At 34.3% G+C, this 19,630-nt stretch overlaps 2 protein-coding genes across 4 annotated transcripts; both read left to right on the forward strand.

Annotated features, from left to right (window-relative positions):
• Positions 1–1,598: 1,598 nt before the first annotated feature.
• Positions 1,599–13,175, forward strand: wdr31 (WD repeat domain 31). Of its 3 annotated transcripts, XM_051108677.1 has the most exons (11): positions 1,599–1,790; positions 2,041–2,283; positions 2,357–2,488; positions 2,567–2,693; positions 4,109–4,183; positions 4,375–4,519; positions 4,603–4,703; positions 5,339–5,406; positions 7,368–7,509; positions 7,586–7,748; positions 9,303–13,175. In XM_051108677.1, exons 3-11 carry the CDS (start codon positions 2,442–2,444, stop codon positions 9,461–9,463), a joined length of 1,029 nt encoding a protein of 342 aa, XP_050964634.1. In that variant the 5' UTR covers positions 1,599–1,790; positions 2,041–2,283; positions 2,357–2,441; the 3' UTR covers positions 9,464–13,175. The 3 variants fall into 3 exon arrangements, with proteins under 3 accessions (XP_050964634.1, XP_050964635.1, XP_050964636.1); XM_051108678.1 differs by having other exon boundaries at positions 2,041–2,488; XM_051108679.1 differs by lacking the exon at positions 2,041–2,283.
• A 1,424-nt stretch (positions 13,176–14,599) lies between these two features.
• LOC127165845 (E3 ubiquitin-protein ligase RNF183) lies at positions 14,600–19,419 on the forward strand. Its single transcript, XM_051110766.1, has 2 exons — positions 14,600–14,820; positions 18,376–19,419. Exon 2 carries the CDS (start codon positions 18,445–18,447, stop codon positions 19,027–19,029), a length of 585 nt encoding a protein of 194 aa, XP_050966723.1. The 5' UTR covers positions 14,600–14,820; positions 18,376–18,444; the 3' UTR covers positions 19,030–19,419.
• The last annotated feature ends 211 nt before the right edge of the window (positions 19,420–19,630 follow it).

Here is a 19,630-nt window from a genome sequence, read left to right on the forward strand (position 1 = left end):
AATGTTATTCTTAAATGCATTTTCCCCATTCAGAGCATAATTTTTTAGCTTAGTATGAATTAATATTAGACTATTTTACATTTTTTATTTTATTCTGTAATTCATATAAATATCAATAATAAAGCAGAAGACATGTTGTTATAAAAAGATAATTGACATAATGGTTATTTGACTTTTTATATGAGATTTACACATTCCTGTTTAATTATTATTATGCATAAATTGGTGTATATGTTTTGTAACTTTACAAATTTAAATGAATAGTATTAGAATGTCATAATTTAAATGTAATTTTGTATTTTTTTTTTTTTTTATTTATTTAAAATTATTCTTGCTGAATAGAGGGTACATAATTACTTTTTTTTAGCATGACATTTACAGATATTTTGTCCCTAAACACATTTTTCCCATTCAAAGCATAATTTCTTTATCTTAATTTTAATTGATATTAGACTATTTTCAACTGAATTAAAGAATTTGTATTCTTTAATTTCTATAAAGAACAACAATAAAGCTGAGAAGGCAATATCTGTTGTTAAAAAAAAGATAATTTATGTAATGATTATTTGACTTATTTTTGATGTAAGACTGAGATGTTCCTGTTTGATAATTATTATCCATAAATTGATGTATATGTTTTGTAATTTTACAAATTTAAATGAATAGTATTATAATGTCAATTTAAATGTAATTTTATATTATTTATTTATTTATTTATTTAAAAATATTCTGCTGAACAGAGGGCACATAATTACTTTTTAGTAACATATTTTCCCATTCACAGCATCATTTTTTATTTTTATTTATTTGTTTGTTTATTTGTTTGTTTGTTTATTCCTAAGATTGAATTAATATTAGACTATTTTCCAATGAATTAAAGAATCTTTATTCTTTAATTTCTATAAAGAACTGCAATAAAGCTGAAAAGACATATCTGTTGTTAAAAATTGATATAATGTATGTGACTTATTTTTGATATAACACTCTAAAAATGCTGGGTTAAATATGGAGAAACGCAGGAATTGGGTTGTTTTGACCCAGCGGTTGGGTTAAATGTTTAACCCAGCCTTCTGGGTAGTTTTATTTAACTCATCTATTGCTTAAACCCAAAACAGGTTGGAAATTAACATGTATTACTATGTTCAATAAATAAACATTTATTAATAAGTTGAATAAATAATAATTTAATAAACGTTTTTATATAGCTTATTAATAAATGTTCACCTTTTAAGTATTGCTAATGCCTCTAGTATTTATATGTCTGCTTTTTAATTTATAACCTATTTTGGGTTCATTTTAAGCCAGCTCTTGAAAATAGTAACCCAATAGCTGGGTTTGTCCATTATTTACCCAGCGCTGGGTTGTTTTTAACCCAGCATTTTTAGAGTGAAGATTGAAATATTCCTGTATTTATATTTATTTATTTTGATGTGTATGTTTTGTGACCACAAGTTTAAATGAATGGTATTACAATGTCATAATTTGAGTTTAATTTGGTATTTTTTATTTATTTCTTTCGTTTAAATTTAATCCATGTGACCTGAAGCCCCGCCTTCTATGCGCGCACGTGACCTCCGTGCGCTTGGTAACTGGGAAAGCGTCGCCCATAGAGAAGCTGAACGCGAGGAGCCCCGGAAGATTTATAGCTGAAACGGATCACTATGCGAGATAAATCCTTCGTTCACGTACTTTCTACAAGCTCTGACATCACACACACACATGCGAGCCGTTCACAATAACACTGACACACTGACTGGGATATCCGGCTAAGCGTCTTAAGGCTTGGGACGGTAAGTTTTGTTTTGGTTTCGCGAACTTTTATGCGCATCTACGTGTGTCTCATGTAGTTGCATAGCAAATGCATGGAGTAAAAACGATGTTGCATGTATGTGATAAGGTTCTTGCTGATTTGCCTATGCATTTTGCACCTGTACGTCTCTCTCTCTCTCTCTCTCTCTCTCTCTCTCTCTATCTCTCTATCTCTGTCTGTCTGTCTCTCTCTCTCTCTCTCTCTCTCTCTCTCTCTCTCTCTCTGTATAGCTGTTTCATATCTAAAGGTTTATCGCAGGAGATGGAGATATTGGTTTGGCCAAATATTGCCATATTGCATCTTACTTGTTACCTAATGCGATGAGGCACTAATGCACTTAATAGGATTCAGGTCGCCCTCCCTTGTCTTCCTGGAGCTCTCAGATGCAAGCTGTGTCCCATACATAACTGAACCCGATACATAACTGATTACCAGCTTATGCTAGAGACAACATCAGCATCTGTTCTTGCCAGGTAATAGCTCCCTTGTGAGCTTGCTAGGGACCTGACGTCTTCATTAGCATATAAAAAACTGTAATTCTCACAGATCCCAAAAGAGTCTGAAGATGGCTTGCGCTGTGGAGAGATGAGTAAGGCCTCCTGATATCGGGTGATTAGATGCCCATATAGGCATGGGAAAACTACAGAGCAAGTTTCGGCGGCGCTCGGACCTTTACAAGTGAGATATGGATGAGCAGTGATGTTTTGACAGCTGGTTGTGATGAATTTATGCTCATTGAGGCTGTATTGTTGACAGGGCCAAAGAGGGGGCGGAGCCTGCACCTGTGCACCAGGTAGTGCAGTATGAACCCGCTCACACAGATGCCATCAACTGTGTCGTCAGCCTGACCGCTGACCTGTGTGTGTCAGGAGGGCATGACCAGGTGAGCTGGAGATGCTTTGAATAGGAGGGAGGTTTGGAGATTAATGAGTGGTGTTATGTTGGATGAATTGCACAAATAATTCACCTTTTACTAAGCTCTGCCCACCTTGGCTACACATAAAGTAGGTAAAAATGGTTGGTGGCATTGCACAGGATTTTATCATTTGTTATTCTTCAAAGAAATTGGTATTACCCAGTAACGTTGGAAAACTGTGCTGCGAAACACTACAAGTGAGCCATATATTGTTAACTAAAACTATATCAAGAGTCATTTTTGTTCATTAAAGTAAAGTATAAAATATTAATTGAAAAATTTCAATGAAAATTAGAAATTGTTGCCTCAAATAAAAGTAAGTTAAAGCTAAAGTACTAAAATTACTAAAGTACTAAAATTCCTAATTATATATACATATATACAAAGTAATAAAAATGACAATATATAAAAATAAACACTAATTCAATAAATAACCTATAAATGTTATTTGAAAAATTTCAAGTTTTTTAAACAAGACTTTTCTGCTCATCAAGGCGTTTATTTGATTAAAAACGCAGACAAAAACTGCAATAATATTGTGAAATAGTATTACAATTTAAAATGGTGGTTTTGTTTTAATATTCTTTAAAATATAATTTATTCTTGTAATCCAAATCTGAATTTTTAGCATCATTACTCTAGTCTTCAGTGTATATATTAATATGTTAATATGCTGATTTATTATCAATGTTGGAAACAGTTGTGCTGCTTATTTTTTATTTTTATTTATTTATTTATTTGGAACCTGTGATACTATTTTCAGGATTCTTTGATGAATAAAACATTAAAAAGAACAGCATTTATTTAAAATAGAATCTTTTGTAACAATATGCACTACTGTTCAAAGTTTGGGGTCAGTACATTTTTGGTTTCTTTCTTTCTTTGAAAGAAATTAATACTTTAATTCAGCAAGGATGCATTAAATTGATTAAAAGTGATAGTAAATACTTAGATTGTTAGAAAGATTTCTATTTTGAATAAATGCTGTTCTTTTTAACTTTTTATTCATTGAAGAATCCTGAAAAAAGTATCACAGGTTCAGAAAATGCAGCACAATTGTTTCTAACATTGATAATAAATCAGCATATTAGAAAGATTTCTGAAGCATTGTGTGACACTGAAGACTAAAGTAATGTATGGTGAAAGTTCAGCTTTGCATCACAGAAATTATATTTGAATTATGTTAAAATATAAAACTGTTATTTTAAATTGCAATAATATTCATAATATTACCTTTTTTCTTTGATGAGCTTTGATGAGCATATGTGACTTCTTAAACATAAAAAATCTTTTGAACAGCAGTGTATATATCTGTTTCATTAATTGACATTATGTCCATTTTAATATGATTTGCATTTTTACTTCTGATTGTTTTTGGTCAGGCGGTTGTTGTCTATGACTGGAGAGCTGGAAAGCGGTGTAAATCTTTCCAGGGCCACAACAGAGAGATTACAAAGGTAATAAAATTACAGTTAATTCTTCTAATTTGATTTGACAAGCAAAGCTTGGACTTATTTTAGATTAGTTTTCATTAGTGGAGCAAAATTGAATAAAACAAACATTGCTTAATCATTTCACACGCATAGAGATGACACAATGAGTAAGTGTTTTATGTACTGTGTACATAAATCTCTCTGTTTTTGTTTAGTTATGCTGTTTTAAAGGAAGTTCCTTGATCTTCAGTGCGTCCCGTGATAAGACGGTGCTGATGTGGGATTTGGGTCGAGATACACAACCCGTCCAGGAGTTTTGTGGCCATGAGCTCGTAGTTAACGGGGTAGCGGTAAGCCCAGGTGAACAACCCCTCAAACAATAACACACAATGAACAAGAAAATCTCAATCACAGTCCTGTAATGTGGTTTTATTCATTTGTAGACGGCTCAAAGCTGTGCACGGGCTCTAGGGATAACTCCATGCGCCTCTGGGACATTGAGTCGGGAGAATGTCTGCAGAAAAACACCATCTCACGTAACCTGGTTAGAAAGGCTGTCTTCATTGACTATGTTCTGGGGCCAGTTGCATAAACTTAGCCTCTATGTTGACCCTGTCTTATAAACTAGTTTGACTAACTAACAGTTAACTAAGGGGTAATCAGTCTTATATTTTTATGTAACTGAATTTAAAAAAATTTGACCAGTCTTAAAGGAGAAGTCCACTTCCAAAACAAAGATTCACATATAATGTACTCACCCCCTTGTCATTCAAGATGTTAATGTCTTTCTTTGTTCTGTCGTAAAAAAATTATGTTTTTTGAGGAAAACATTTCAGAATTTTTTTCTGGGATCGCTTGAAGCCGCATTTAAACTGCATTTTGCAAGTTCAAAATCAGGGCACCATATCAGTCCATTATATGGAGAAAAATGCTGAAATGTTTTCCTCAAAAAACGTAATTTCTTTACGACTGAAGAAAGAAAGACATGAACATCTTGGAGGTGAGTACATTATATGTCAGTTTTTGTTTTAGACTTGGACTTCTCCTTTAAAGAAAAAAAAAGATGACTAACTTTTAAGACTAGTCTAAACCTTTTATGCAACCGGCCCCTGATGTTCTTGCGTATGTGTTAATATACTTTCACGTCACTGAACATGAACATGTCCTGTCCTATTTCAGGTGACCCATTTGTGTTGGGTGCCAGGAAGCACATCTATTGTCCAAACCTCAGAAGACAAAACTATCAGGTCAGAAAATTGCTGATATGTCATATGATCTTTTGTGTTGGTGAACGGTTGTTGTTTGCAGAGATGCATTTCTCTGGAAATATTTGCTAATCAAATAAGCTGCATGATTGTGTAGATTATATCACAGTATAGCTCTGTGTATGAAGTCCTAACTGACAACTGACGCCCGTTAACCGAAAAGATTATTTTAAATTAGAATTGAGTTAAATTGGAAAGGATAAGTGTCTGTAACCCATTAAAAATACATTAGTTTTCCAGGGATTCATTTTACATGCACAAAAAGCAGCAAACAACAGAACATGATGATTCACACGGTCACATCACATACCTGCATCGCTTCTGCAAGCGGAGAAAAACATCGTAAAGCTTGGCTATATATATAATGAATGAATAGGCCTATACAATAAATATGTTTTACTAAATTAACAAAACAAAAGAAAAAACTGTGCAACAAGTAGCTAGTATGCAGTGTTTTGGTTTATTTTGGTGGTGCACGAAAGAAATCCAAGACGGCTGAAAGTGGCATCCTATTTTTCTTTATTTTACCAAAGCACAACGATTTGTTTTTATTGTGAATGTACGCAAATAATAGCAAACCATTTACAGTTTAATTTATCTGCACGACTATAAGGAGAAATTGTTTCCACTGTTATAGAAGGAAAAAAATCAAGTGATTGTGCTGGCGCCGCACACGCACACACAGTTAAGCATTGCTAACTTGACAATGCAGCTAATTCATTATCATAATAAAATACAGTCAACCAAACACTCTGTTTAAATCTGTGCCGTTAATCGTTATCACCATACTGCCGTGATATTATACCGAACAATTTGTTTAATCTGGATATTTGAATGTGAGTGAAGTACAAAACCAGGTTTACATAATAAATAATATAAATAAATACATTTGTTTTGGCTTGTCGTTTATATAGCCTAGCTTCTTATATTTTCATTCTTGTTTTTTTCTGAATACTGTTAAATTGAAAGGATTTGTTGTGGAGTGAGGGGAACTAAAATAGCATAGCCTAGCTATGTTTATAGTGTTTGTAAACATTTTGCATCTGCATTAGGTCTATTTCTGAATGTTATAATAAAATGCGACTTATAGGCCTATGCGATTTTGTCTTTTTTTCCTCTCTCTCTCTCAAAATGCAATTTTATTTTAACCATGCAGCAAACGTTTTAAAATATTTTGATAAATTACTGAAACAAAATTAAGTGACCTTTTAAACCGTTTAACTGATTGTATTAATTGGTCAAAATTCTTTATCCAGTTAAAATGAACATCCCTAATTCATTTGTTACAGTACTTTTTTAGTCTTTGGTAAGGTTGGTTATTCATATACAACTGTTTATTGTTTGTTAATATCAGCATAGCTCTATTAAATAATGAAGGAATAGTTTACCCAAAAATTAACATTTTTTAAATATATACTCACCCTTAGGCCATCATGATCAGAACAGATTTGGAGAAAATTAGCATTGCATCATTTGCTCACCAATGGATCCTCTGCAGTGAATGGGTGCCGTCAGAATGAGAGTCCAAACAGCTGATAAAAACATCACAGAAATCCACTAGTATTTCACACAACTGAAGTCCATCAGTTAACATCTTGTGAATTGAAAAGCTGCATATTTATAAGCAACAAATCCATCCATCAGGGCTTTTTAACTTTATACAACTGCTTCCTGCCAAATTACGAGTCCGTAATTCATAATAACGCTTCCTCCAGTAGAGAAAAGTCAATCATATCAAAATCCACTGATGTACTTGTTTAGAACTATTTCGGACTGTTTTCACTTGTAAACAGTGCTATATGTTTTTATAAGCTGTTTGAACTCTCATTCTGACAGCACCCATTCGCTGCAGAGGATCCACTGGTGAGCAAGCCTTGAAACAATGTATATTATGACATGCGGTATATTAATGATTTTGATTTGTGTGTTGGTGTGTGTCTCAGGGTGTGGGATAGCCGTACCTGGCAGGTCACTAACACATTTCCGGCAAAGCAGTACATCCAGACACACTGTGATATCAGCTCGAACTGTTACCACCTGCTGTCGTCCAGTAATGGTTTCGGCGGTCAGGGATGTGAGGCCACGGTGAGTTTGTGTACGGATGCTGCAAGTCGTGCGTGTACATAAATTTATACACTTGTGTGTTTATGCTTGTGTATAGCTGTGGGACCTCAGACAGCCCGGCTGTAAGGTGACCGAATACAGAGGACACCTGCAGACCACAGCGTGCTGCGTGTTTGTGCCTCCCCGTCCCGGATGTCCTGCCCTCGTTGTGTCATCGTCTTATGACAGCTCAGTAAAAATATGGGACCAGAACACTGCAGGTAACACACAAATACACTTCTGAACATAAACCACTGAATTGGCCAGCTGGCTCATGGGGTAATAAGCCAGCTTCCTGTTTATGGAAGTCAAGTCAGAAAACTTTTAGATGTTTAGGTATGGGGAGCCCATCTCCCCATAACTGAATATAAATATTTAAATACATGCCAAATAGTAATTATTTTAGTATTAATAATAAATTAAATAAAAAAAATATCAATATTTGTTAAATATATCATATGTACACTACTGTTAAAAGTTTTGGGTCTGTAGGTTTTTTTGTTTGTTTGTTTGTGTGTTTGTTTTTTTAGGATATTTAAACTTATATTTAGCAATGATATATTAAATTGATCATTAATAACAGTAAAGACTTTTATGTTACTAAAGATTTATTTTTCAATTAAATGCTGTTCTTTTGAAGTTTCTATTCATAAAATAATTCTGAAAGAAGAAAAAAAAATCTCAAAAATGTAGGTGGCACAACTCTTTTTACCATGTTTCTTGAGAAGCAAATCAGCATATTAAAATGATTTCTGAAGGATCATGTGGCACTGATGACTGGTGTAATTAATAGGAATAAATTATATTTTAAAGTATATTAAAACATAATATACATATTTAGTACTGTACTTCAAAAGCTACAGAAGATACTTACATGTTTCCCAGAAGATAAAATAATAAAATTTACCCTGATCTTTAAATTCAAAAATTTTTAACCCCTGGCTCTTAATGTATCGTGTTTCCTTCTGAAGCATCAGTTAGTGTGTGAACCTTCTGTAATAGTTGCATGTGAGTCCCTCAGTTGTCCTCAGTGTGAAGAGATGGATCTCAAAATCATACAGTCACTGTTGAAAAGGGTTCAAATACAGTAAAATGCTGAAAAACTTGTGGTTTTGTGGGACGTGAAGGATTTTTCTGAAGAACAGCAGCCAGTTTAACTGTTCAGGACAAACAAGGGACTCATGAACAACTATCACTAAAAAAAACAGCTGTGGACCATTCAGGTAACAAACAATATTAAGAATCAAGTGTATGTAAACTTTTGAACAGGGTCATTCTTATAAATTCAATGATTACCTTCTCTTGTGGACTATATGTAAACGTCTTTTATGTGAAATATCTTATTCAGGCCAGTACTGAATAAAAATATAATATTCATTTTGTATGATCCCTCCTATTTTGATAAAATAATTAACATTTTGCAGATTCTGCAAGGTGTATGTAAACTTTTGACTTCAACTGTATTAACCACTCTTTAAGAGCTGAGATTTACTGTGAAAATGAATACATTTTAGCCAGGTTTTTGATAAGTGGAATTTAAATGCAAATGGTTCCCCTGTTTCCCAAATATAAGAAAATGCCACACTTTTCCTTTAAATAACAATATCAAAGGCAACAGTTGACACCCTTTCACATTATATTTCATGTGTGTCATGTTTTCTGAAACAAACAGCTTATGTTAAACGTGTCAAGCTGGTATAATCATGGAAAAAAGCACCACATCCGCTTAAAATCTAAATGGTTTGATTCTTGTCTCCTCCATATTCTCTCTTCAGCATGTTTGTACACATTAACGCTGGACGGTTCGGGACCTTTGGTGTCTCTGGCTCCGTGTGACTCCACCAGTCTCCTGTGTGCCAGTTTTAACACAGGACTGCACCAGCTACATCTAGATCAGGGAGCAGTGCCCAGCCTCACTGAAGTGGCTCGCTTCTAACGTCTATCTGGACCGCCTGGAAATGCAAACTGATGAGATAAAACGAACAAATTTAATAACTGGAACTCCTGGAAATGAGACTGTACACTACGTTTCCAAAGTATGTTGATACCCTATTCTTTTAAACAAATGGGTCATGCAAAAATGAAAATTTGCTAAATTTACTCACCGTCAGTGCAACCATGTAGAAGAGTTTGTTTCTTCATCAGAACAAATTTGGAGAAATGTAGCATTGCATCACTTGCATCACTCTGCCGTGAATAAGTCCAAACAGCTGATAAAAACATAAGTAATCCACAACAAGTAATCCACACAACTCCTGTCCATCAGTTAATGTCTTGCTAAACAAAAAGATGTGTTTATTATAAACAGGTTTTCATTTAACTGTTGCTTCCGGTCAAAGTATGAGTCCATAATCCATAATATCTCCACCTCTAATGGAAAAAGTCATCTTCAGGGGAGAAATATGCACAGATTAAGCACTGTTTACAAGCGAAGACCGATCAAAACAGCTCTAAACAAATTTGATTTCAATATGAGAGGACAATAGGGGATGAACTTGTTCACAGGAAGAAGCATTTTAATGAAATATGGACTATTTTTGGTCAGAAACAATGGTTTAAAGTTAAAACGCCTTGATAGATTTGTTTCTTACAAACATGCAGCTTTTCACTTCACGAGATGTTAGCTGATAGACTGGAGTCGTGTGGATTATTGTGATGTTTTTATCAGCTGTTTGGACTCTCATTCTGACTGCACCCATTCACTGCACAGGATCCATTGGTGAGCAAGTGTTGCAAAATGATACTCTAATGAAGAAACACTCATCTACGGCCTAAGGTTGAGTACATTTTCAGCCAATTTTTTATTTTTGGGTGAACTGTTCCTAACAGGTTGGCTATTTCAGCCACGCCTTATTACTAACAAGACCGTAAAATCAAGTCTTTACATGTCCAAATGTGTCTATATGTTCCAACATTATCCACATATTTTTGACTATGTAGTGTATGACGCCTGACTACACAAACCATTAAAGGGTGTGAAACGTAATTTATTTACTTGAGACTGAGTGTCTAAAAAAATTCCCTGCCTGCAGAAATGATTTACAGTATGGCATTTTGCAAATATGGCTTGATTCATGGTCAAAAATGATTGGAGACAAGATGGGTGCTGTTTTTTTCTGTGAATGTGTGTTACTGTGTGAACAAATGTGGGCAATAAAATGCCACTCAACTTGTGCTTGGTTGCTGAATAACTTGAATAACTGAATAATATGTTTTTGGAAGCCAAGGGTGTAAAGTATAGGAAAAATTGTACTTAATTATATGTTAAATTATTATTTTACAAAGTTTATACTTCACTTTGACTATTGTTGAAACTGAATACTCCTAGTCTTAACTTAAAAATCACATTTAATAGTCCCTACAATTTAGAGCTTCAAAATACAAAGTTGTCATGGTTTTTGTGTGTGTATATACAGGTGCATCTCAAATAATTCATTTTTTGTTTGCAACTTATTTAAAAAAACTGAAACTTTCATGTATTCTAGATTTATAACATGTAAAGTAACACTTTTCTAAAGGTTTTTTGTTTTAATTTTGATGATTAGAGCTTACAGCTCATGAAAGTCAAAAATCCAGTATCTCAAAATATTAGAATATTTTCATTTAAGTTTCATTAAATGTCCATCCCTACAGTATACATTTCGGGTATCTCTTATTCTTTGAAACCACAATAATGGGGAAGACTGCTGACATGGCAATGGTCCAGAAAACAATTCACACCCTCCACAAAGAGAGTAAGTCACAGAAGGTCATTACTGAAAGGGGTGGCTGTTTACAGAGTGCTGTATCAAAGCATATTAAATGCAAAGTTGACTGGAAGGAAGAAATTGGGTAGGAAAAGGTGCACAGGCAACAGGGATGGCCACAAGCTTGAGAATACTGTCAAGCAAAGCCGATTCAAACACTTGGGAGAGTTTCACAAGGAGTAGAATAAAGCTGCGCTTCAAGAGTCACCATGCTCAGACGTCTTCAGGAAAAAGGCTACCAAGCCACTTCTGAAACAGAAACGTCAGAAGCATCTTACATGGGCTAAGAAGAAAATTAAATGGACTGTTGTTCAGTGGTCAAAAGTCCTCTTTTCAGATAAAAGTACATTTTGCATTTCATGTTGAAATCATGATCCCAGAGTCTGGAGGAAGACTGGAGAGGCACAGAATCCAAGCTGCTTTAAGTTTCTGAAGTCAGTAATGTTTTGGGGTGCAGTGTCATCTGCTGGTGTTGGTCTGCTGTGTTTAATCAAGTCCAAAGTCAATGCAGCCGTCTACCAGGAGATTTTGGAGCACTTTATGCTTCCATCTGCTGACAAGCTTTATGGAGGTGCTGATTTTCTTTTCCAGCAGGACTTGCCCACAGTGCCAAAGCCACTTCTAAGCGGTTTGCTGACCATGATATTACTGTGCTTGATTGGCTAGCCAACAAGCCTGACCTGAACCCCATTAAGAATCTTTTCTGTTTTGCAAATCCGTTTTTTTTATTTGTCTTAGGAAATATTCCAATATTTTGAGATACTGAATTTTTGACTTTCAAGCTCTAATCATCAAAATTAAAACAAAACACTTTAGCAATGTTTTACTTTACATATAATGAATCTAGAATATATGAAAGTTTCAGTTTTTGAAATAAGTTACAAACAAAAAATGAAAACAAAAAGTTACAAACAAAAAATAAACTTTTTCACAATATTCTAATTTTTGAGATGCACCTGTATATACAGCATGTATATATATTGTGAATATTTAAAACTGCCAAATCCATTAAACTGAAATATAATCGGCCACAACAACATTTAACATTGTGAAGAATTTGACTAATCCACTTGTGTTATAACCACCGTTATACCGATGATAAGATGTGCAAAATTGACTTTAGGTATAAGGTTTGGACTGGGCTTAATTTGTCTTGAATAATTAAAATGGAAAGTAAAAAAATGTAAGTAAAAAGTTAACAAAGTTTATACATCAAATATTAATGTTAATGGCACAATCTTGTTCATCTCATCTATTTCTAAAGCTGAAAATGATTCTTTTTGGTACCTAATGCTTAACTACAATTAAATGTAGTTTAGTGTAGTTAAATGTCCTTTTTTATGCATTCCCACAAATATATTTTCAGCTGGATACTTTGACTTACAGTTGAGTACAATTTAGAGGGAAAAAAGGTACCCATACTCTACCCTGACTATAATTTCCCTGTACTTTTTACACTCTTGTTGGTGACCGTTTATTTGCACTTTTCATTAAGTAATTGCTAGCAGGTCAAAATTATTCACTGCCAAAATCATTCATGCACAAATCACGTGTATATGAAATCTCACTCTCTCTCACTGATGGCTGTATTCACACAGAGTATTTGGCAACATGGGAAGCTGAATCATTTTTCACATAGAAGCTGCTAGAGTTTAAAGACACGCTCATAAACACATTCAAGCATTTATGTAAACAGACTAGACTTGTATTCACACACTGAGAAACACTGAGGAGAGGGAGAGGATGCTTATGAAATGATGTGGCCCTTTAGAAAATTCAACACAAAAACAGCAGATCTCAATATTTTTCCAGAAACAAGTGATCAAACAATGGAGAATGTGAAGTCAACGAAAATTAGTGATGCAATGTGATTGTTTTTTTATGTTTTTTTTTTTTTTTTTTCTTTACTAGGAGTTCTAGAACAAAAAGAATGTTTTTTGTTTTTGTTTTTCCAGAAAATACTGTCTTCTCACCATGGCAGTGTTGATTTTTCATGTAATGAGCAAATTTGATTGTTTTTAACTATTTTTTCACAAATATACCAACCAAAGATTTAGTTTTATGTCTTTTATTTTTGCATTAATATACAGTGACCCCCCCCCCAAAAAATATCTGTACATTTAAATCACACTTAAAACTGCCTGAATGTCATTGCATTAGATAACAAAATGTCTTTTTGAAATGCAAAAAAAGCTGCATTTCATTTTATTTAATTTTATTATTTTATTTCATGTATTTTATTTGTTTCTTTTTATTGTATGCATTTTATTTTTTTTATTTAATTTGATGCATTGTAAAATACTATTGTCCTATGTTGAGAGGGGCAGAGGTTTGTTCTAATTTAATTTAATTTATTTATTTTAAAATTGTGTCTTTAAATCAGCTGGTGTTTTGGAAATTTTGAAAGCTTTTTGAAGTCATCAGGTTTGCACAGGTGTAGTTCATCCCATTAACTATCAACATGATATTTATCCTTGCTTTGATGCTATATTTTGCTGTATAATGCAATGGCAAGACATATATTTTAAAATAAGATTACGTTTTGCACCCACTTTATAACATTTGCAGAATATTGGCGAACAAACCCAACAAGGATGTTCATGTACTATATAATGTTGTTTTAATAGTGCAGAAGGATGTGAAGGTTACAGTGATGTGTTTATTTGACTATTATGTAAATGCTGAGGTGTGGAGTTATCAATTTGAAGGAAATGTTTATGTATTTGCACATAACGTGAATAAATTATTTCAGTTCAATGAACACCTTTTTTGGCCCTTTTTTGCATACAGTCACAGCAGGAAATGGAAACATCTGTGGAATAAAATGTGCAGCATGATCTTTGCTGCTTATGAATGTGAATGTCCAATAAGAACATGTTTGCATGAACAAAACCAAAAGTTTCCGGTTGGTAATTATTTTATTTTATTTTATTTTATTTTCAGCTTTAAATTGACAGCCTAAAATACAAAAAAAATAGAACTGTACCAACATGTCCACTGCAAATTTTTAATTTAATTTTATTTGTTGTTTTAATCTGAATTAATGCATGCATTTATATATATTTGTATATGTATATATGCATACTGTCAGCGTAACTTTTCATCGAAGTGAATATTGAAGGCTTTTGGCACATAGTCTTTACTTTAGCTCAGGTACATATTCTCTATTCCCTTTTTGCTTCTCTCTTTTTCAGGTCAGGATTGTAGAGTTTACACTGCTGATCTGCCTGGCGGCTGCATTTGACTACTCGCTGTGCATTTCCTCCTGCCTGCTGCTCCAGTATTCAAATGCTGCCATTCTTTTCAATGCAGAGGTAGAGCGAGACTAAAAAAGAAAGTGGTGAAGTGACTTCAGGTGTTTTTGTTTTTCTATGTAAAACATGTCAGGAGAAGTGAAGTAGATGCACAAAGAGGGAAAGGTGGCACTGAGAAAAAACACTGACACATCTCATTCTCTCCCACAGGCAGCAAAGACGCAAACTACAGCCTCAGCGTTCAGGACACCTGCCTCACCTCACAGGGTAAAAGACGAGACGTCTTGAGATGAGTGAGTAATTGTGAATCTATATATTATATGAGTGTATTTTTATGTCTTTGTATCAAGTATAACTGGTGAGTGTACAACAAAAGTGACTTTAATTTACTTGATTATAGTTAAGGGAAAGAATATACAGCACAAAGCCTATAGTTAATGCATCACTAAATGAAAACCGATGAGGTTAAATGGAATTATGCTATTTAAAAAAAGAAGACTTTGAGACCAAGACGTTGGAGGATTTGTACATCTAAACGTATTGTGCATCTCTTATCCAAAACTTTTAGGTTCATTATATTAAACTAGATTAAAAAAAATTAAGTTGGTTCGAGAAAGCCAACTAGAAAGTTTGAGAAAGGTTAAAAAGTTTTAAAAGTTTTAAAAGGTTAAAATTTGAATGTTTTGAAGGCAATACAGTCTGTCAGAGATGATAGATAGATAGATAGATAGATAATGTTGTTAGCATATTATGAGCATGATATTAACATGTTACTAGCGTGATTAGCAAGTTACTAGGATGTTATTAGCATGATTAGCATGTTGCTAGCAGATTTATCATGATCAGCATATTACTAGCATGTTTCTAGTATGTTGTTACCATGATTAGCAAGTTACTAGCATGTTGTTAGTATAATTCTAGCACTTTTAGCAAGTTACTAGCATGTTTCAAACATGATTAGGAAGTTGTTAGCATGTTGCTAGCATGTTTCTAATGTGATTAGTAAGTTGCTAACGTGTTTCTAGCAAGGTTAGCAAATTGCTAGCATGTTTCTAGCATGATTAGGAAGTTGCTATTATGTTTCTAGCATGATTAGCAATTTAACATGTTTCTAACATGGTTAACAAGTGGCTAGCAAGTTATTAGCATGTTGTTAGTATAATTCTAACATTTTTAGCAAGTTACTAGCATGTTTCAAGCATGATTAGGAAGTTGTTAGCATGTTGCTAGCATGTTTCTAGCATGATTAGCAAATTACTAACATGTTTCTAACATAATTAGCAAGTTGTTAACATGTTGCATGATTAGCACGTTGCCAGGATGTTGCTGGCATGTTTTAAAACAATCAGCAAGTTCCAAGCGTGTTTCTAGCATGTTTCTAACATGATTAGCATGTTGTTAGCATGTTTCTAGCCTGATCAAACTGTTTCTAACATGTTTCTAACCTAAGCGTGTTGCTAGCATGTTTTTAACCTGATTAGCCTGTTCTTAGCATGTTTCTAGCATGATTAACATTTTGTCAGCATGTTTTTAAGCATATTAGCATGTTTCTAGCATGTTTTTAACATGAGCTTGTCACTAGCATGTTGCTAGCATGTTTTTAACATGATGAGCATGTCACTAGCATGTTTTTTTACATGATTCTAGTTGCTAGGGATTAATGTTGCTAGCATGATTAGCAAGTTACTGGCATGTTTCTAGCATGATTAGCACGTTGCAAGCATGTTTCTAACATGATTAGCATGCTGTTAGCATGTTTTTAAGCATATTAGCATGTTGCTAGCATGTTTTTAACATGAGCGTGTCACTAGCGTGTTGCTAGCATGTTTCCTACATGATTCTAGTTGCTAGGGATAGATAGATAGATAGATAGATAGATAGATAGATAGATAGATAGATAGATAGATTCAGCATTTCATTTTTCTAAAGCCAACTTAATAATATAACTGATACTTGGAAATTGAATAGATAAATGTTTTAACTTGGTGTGTGTGTGTGCAAAAACTGACTGGACAAATAGACAAAAAGGTAATAAATTCTCAGCTTCCTGTTTGCACAATGTAAAGCAGCAAAATAATAATAGAATTATAGGTGTCAGAAGACTAAGAAACACGTTGGATTTAAATGCTGACGCCATTATCATCATATTTGACTATACTATCATCATAAAAGTAAACTATGACCAGTTGAGACCAAACCAAAGGTCATCCAGATGCAACCTCTAATGAAGAAACCCAGTCCTCTCTATCTGCATTATGAGCGTCAGAAATGGGACACCCTTCTGCTGCTTTGCATAGTTTTGGGCCGTTCTTTGATGGAAACCTGTCAATATTTCCAAGGCAAATCTGTTATTGAGAGCAGATCTAGTGTGTGGGCAGAACGACAAACAAGTCTGTTTACCAATCGTACAATATTCTTTGAAAGTGATACCTATAGAGAGGTAACAACGATAGTCCGTCCAGAGCCACCTGAAGTCAAGTGTGTTGTTCATAAATTCGCGCTTTGGTCAACCAGAAGGAAAAGCACGTTTTGCATGCTAAGCTAGTTAAAAAACTTGGTGTGGAATCTACTGTAGCACACCAGCATCCAAAATATGATGACCATGTTATTTTATTGTATTGGTTTGACATTTGCATTCATGCATTTACTGTAGCAGATGCTTTTATCCAAAGTGGGATATAAGAAATTCGCCACACAGCCAACAATATACTTGTTGTGTATAAAGCCAGGGTTTTATTTGATTATTATTATTTTTTTTAATCTTTTATCTTATGTCTTATTTTATTTTATTTTAAAGGAACATGAGCAATTCTAGAAGCCAATTCCATTGTGTACAAAGCCTGGTGTTTTGTCTTAATTTAATTTAATTTGACTATTGTACATTTAGCAGATGCTTTTAATCAAAAGCAACTTACAATAGGGGAACATAAGCAAAAAGACCACCAATATTTATTGTGTACAAAACCAGGTTTTATTTTATTTTATTTTTATTTATTTATCCTTATTTATGATTTGGCAGATGCAATAGAGAGACATAAGCAAAAGATCAACAATATTCATTGTGTACAAAGCCAGGTTTATTTTATTTAATTTAATTTTATTTAATTTTATTTTATTTTGCAGATAGAGAAATATAAGCAAGAAGACCAACAATATTTATTGTGTACAAAGCCAGGTGTTTTGTTTTGTTTTGCAACTATTTGTTGAAAGCAGTGAAAACACCCTCAACAGATGGGATTGTCTTTTTTGTCTTATTTTATTTTAAAGGAACATGAGCAATTATAAAAGCCAAAAAAAAAAAAAAATCCATTGCATACAATGCCTGGTGTTTTGTTTTAATTTAATTTTAATCCAAATCGACTTACAATAGGGGAACATAAGCAAAAAGACCATCAATATTCACTGTGTACAACGCCAGGTTTTATTTTTATTTATTTTTTATTTTATTTTATTTTATTTTCATTTTTATTTATTTTTATTTATGATTTGGCTGATGCAATAGAGAAACATAAGCAAAAGACCAACAATATTCATTGTGTACAAAGCCAGGTTTATTTTATTTTATTTCATTTTTATTTCTTTTTATTTATGATTTGGCAGATGCAATAGAGAGACATAAGCAAAAGACCAACAATATTCATGGTGTACAAAGCCAGGTTTATTTATTTATTTATTTATGTTTTTCAGATGCCATAGAGGAACATAAGAAATATCTCAGAAAGCCAGCAATATTTATAGTGTACAACTTTTATATGCATTTTTAATATTTTTTTCTATGGGTGGTGGTGCAAAATAATAATAATAGCCAATCTAACTTATAAAACTAATCTGTTCTTGTACTTCTTCAGACTTGCTACATCATCATGGATCTTGAAGATGCCCATTGACTTTGCTGTCCCACACCACCTCCCCTTGTCATGGAGTCTGACCCGAACCACCTCCGTGACCCCTACAAACCTGCGGACGACAACATCGATCCCCCCGATCTGGAGTGCGCCATTTGTTTCTGCCAGTTCAACAACGTCTTCAACACCCCTAAGGTACTTCAATGCAAGCACACCTTTTGCCTGGAGTGTCTTGCGCGGATGAACGTGAAGTCCACCCAACCCGACACCATCCAGTGCCCTCTATGCCGCGCATACACCCCGTTACCCGACTTGGGTCTTCCCAAGCTAGCAAATGACTCCACGGTGCTGTCATATCTCCCGGCTGCCATGCAGCACGTCTACAGCATCCGCTTCAACCGCAACAAAGGCAAACTGCAGGTGAAGAGAGTGCCCAGCTCTGCCCCAGCCTTGACGCAGACTGTCAGCCAGACTCTGGACGTCGGGAACCCAGCGGGCTCAGAGGGTCCGCATGGCAGAGACAGGGGTAGAGAGAGGTCCTTACTGATCACCATCTTGCGAACCCCACTGTGCAGAGCTTTTATCATGAGCTTAGTGGCCATACTGACCGTCGTTCTCACCATTACTATCATCATCACCAACGCCAAGAAAAACTAAGCCCAAATACTTCGGTTTTGACATGCACGATATAGTGCATGTAGCACAAATATTGTGCGCAGCTCAATTTATCTAATGGCGTGTACAATGTACGCGCAGCAGAACTTTTTTTGCACTAATCAGTTTGTCCACAAGGTGGCGACACTGACCGTTGTTTCACAGTCTGAAAAGAAATGGAATGAGAACAACAGAAACATTATATACTTCCGCATTGACAAGCAATTGTCAAAGGGCATTAAAATACACCAGCGACTCTAGTTTTACAAATACAAAACTTTTATCACTCAAAACACTTGGACAGGGATTAATCTTTCTGTTGCATATACACTGAGTGCATATGTGCACACATTATTAAATGGCTTTGAAAGGCTGTGTGTTTGACTTTGCAAAGTACACTTTGAGCTTCATTATTACTGCCACTGACTGCATCGGCGTCAAAAGGTCAAGCTGACTTTATAAACAACCAACAAACAACATGATGAACACATTTTTGAATGTTTCCGTCCTATGCAAATCAAAATGGCCCTCTCCATGAAGTCCACTGCTATATTTAACAGCTGAGAAGGATAGTGGTTACACAAAAGTAATGTGATGGCACCAT

The sequence above is a fragment of the Labeo rohita genome, chromosome 5, assembly GCF_022985175.1.
Source record: "Labeo rohita strain BAU-BD-2019 chromosome 5, IGBB_LRoh.1.0, whole genome shotgun sequence".
Classification (NCBI taxonomy): Eukaryota; Metazoa; Chordata; class Actinopteri; order Cypriniformes; family Cyprinidae; genus Labeo; species Labeo rohita.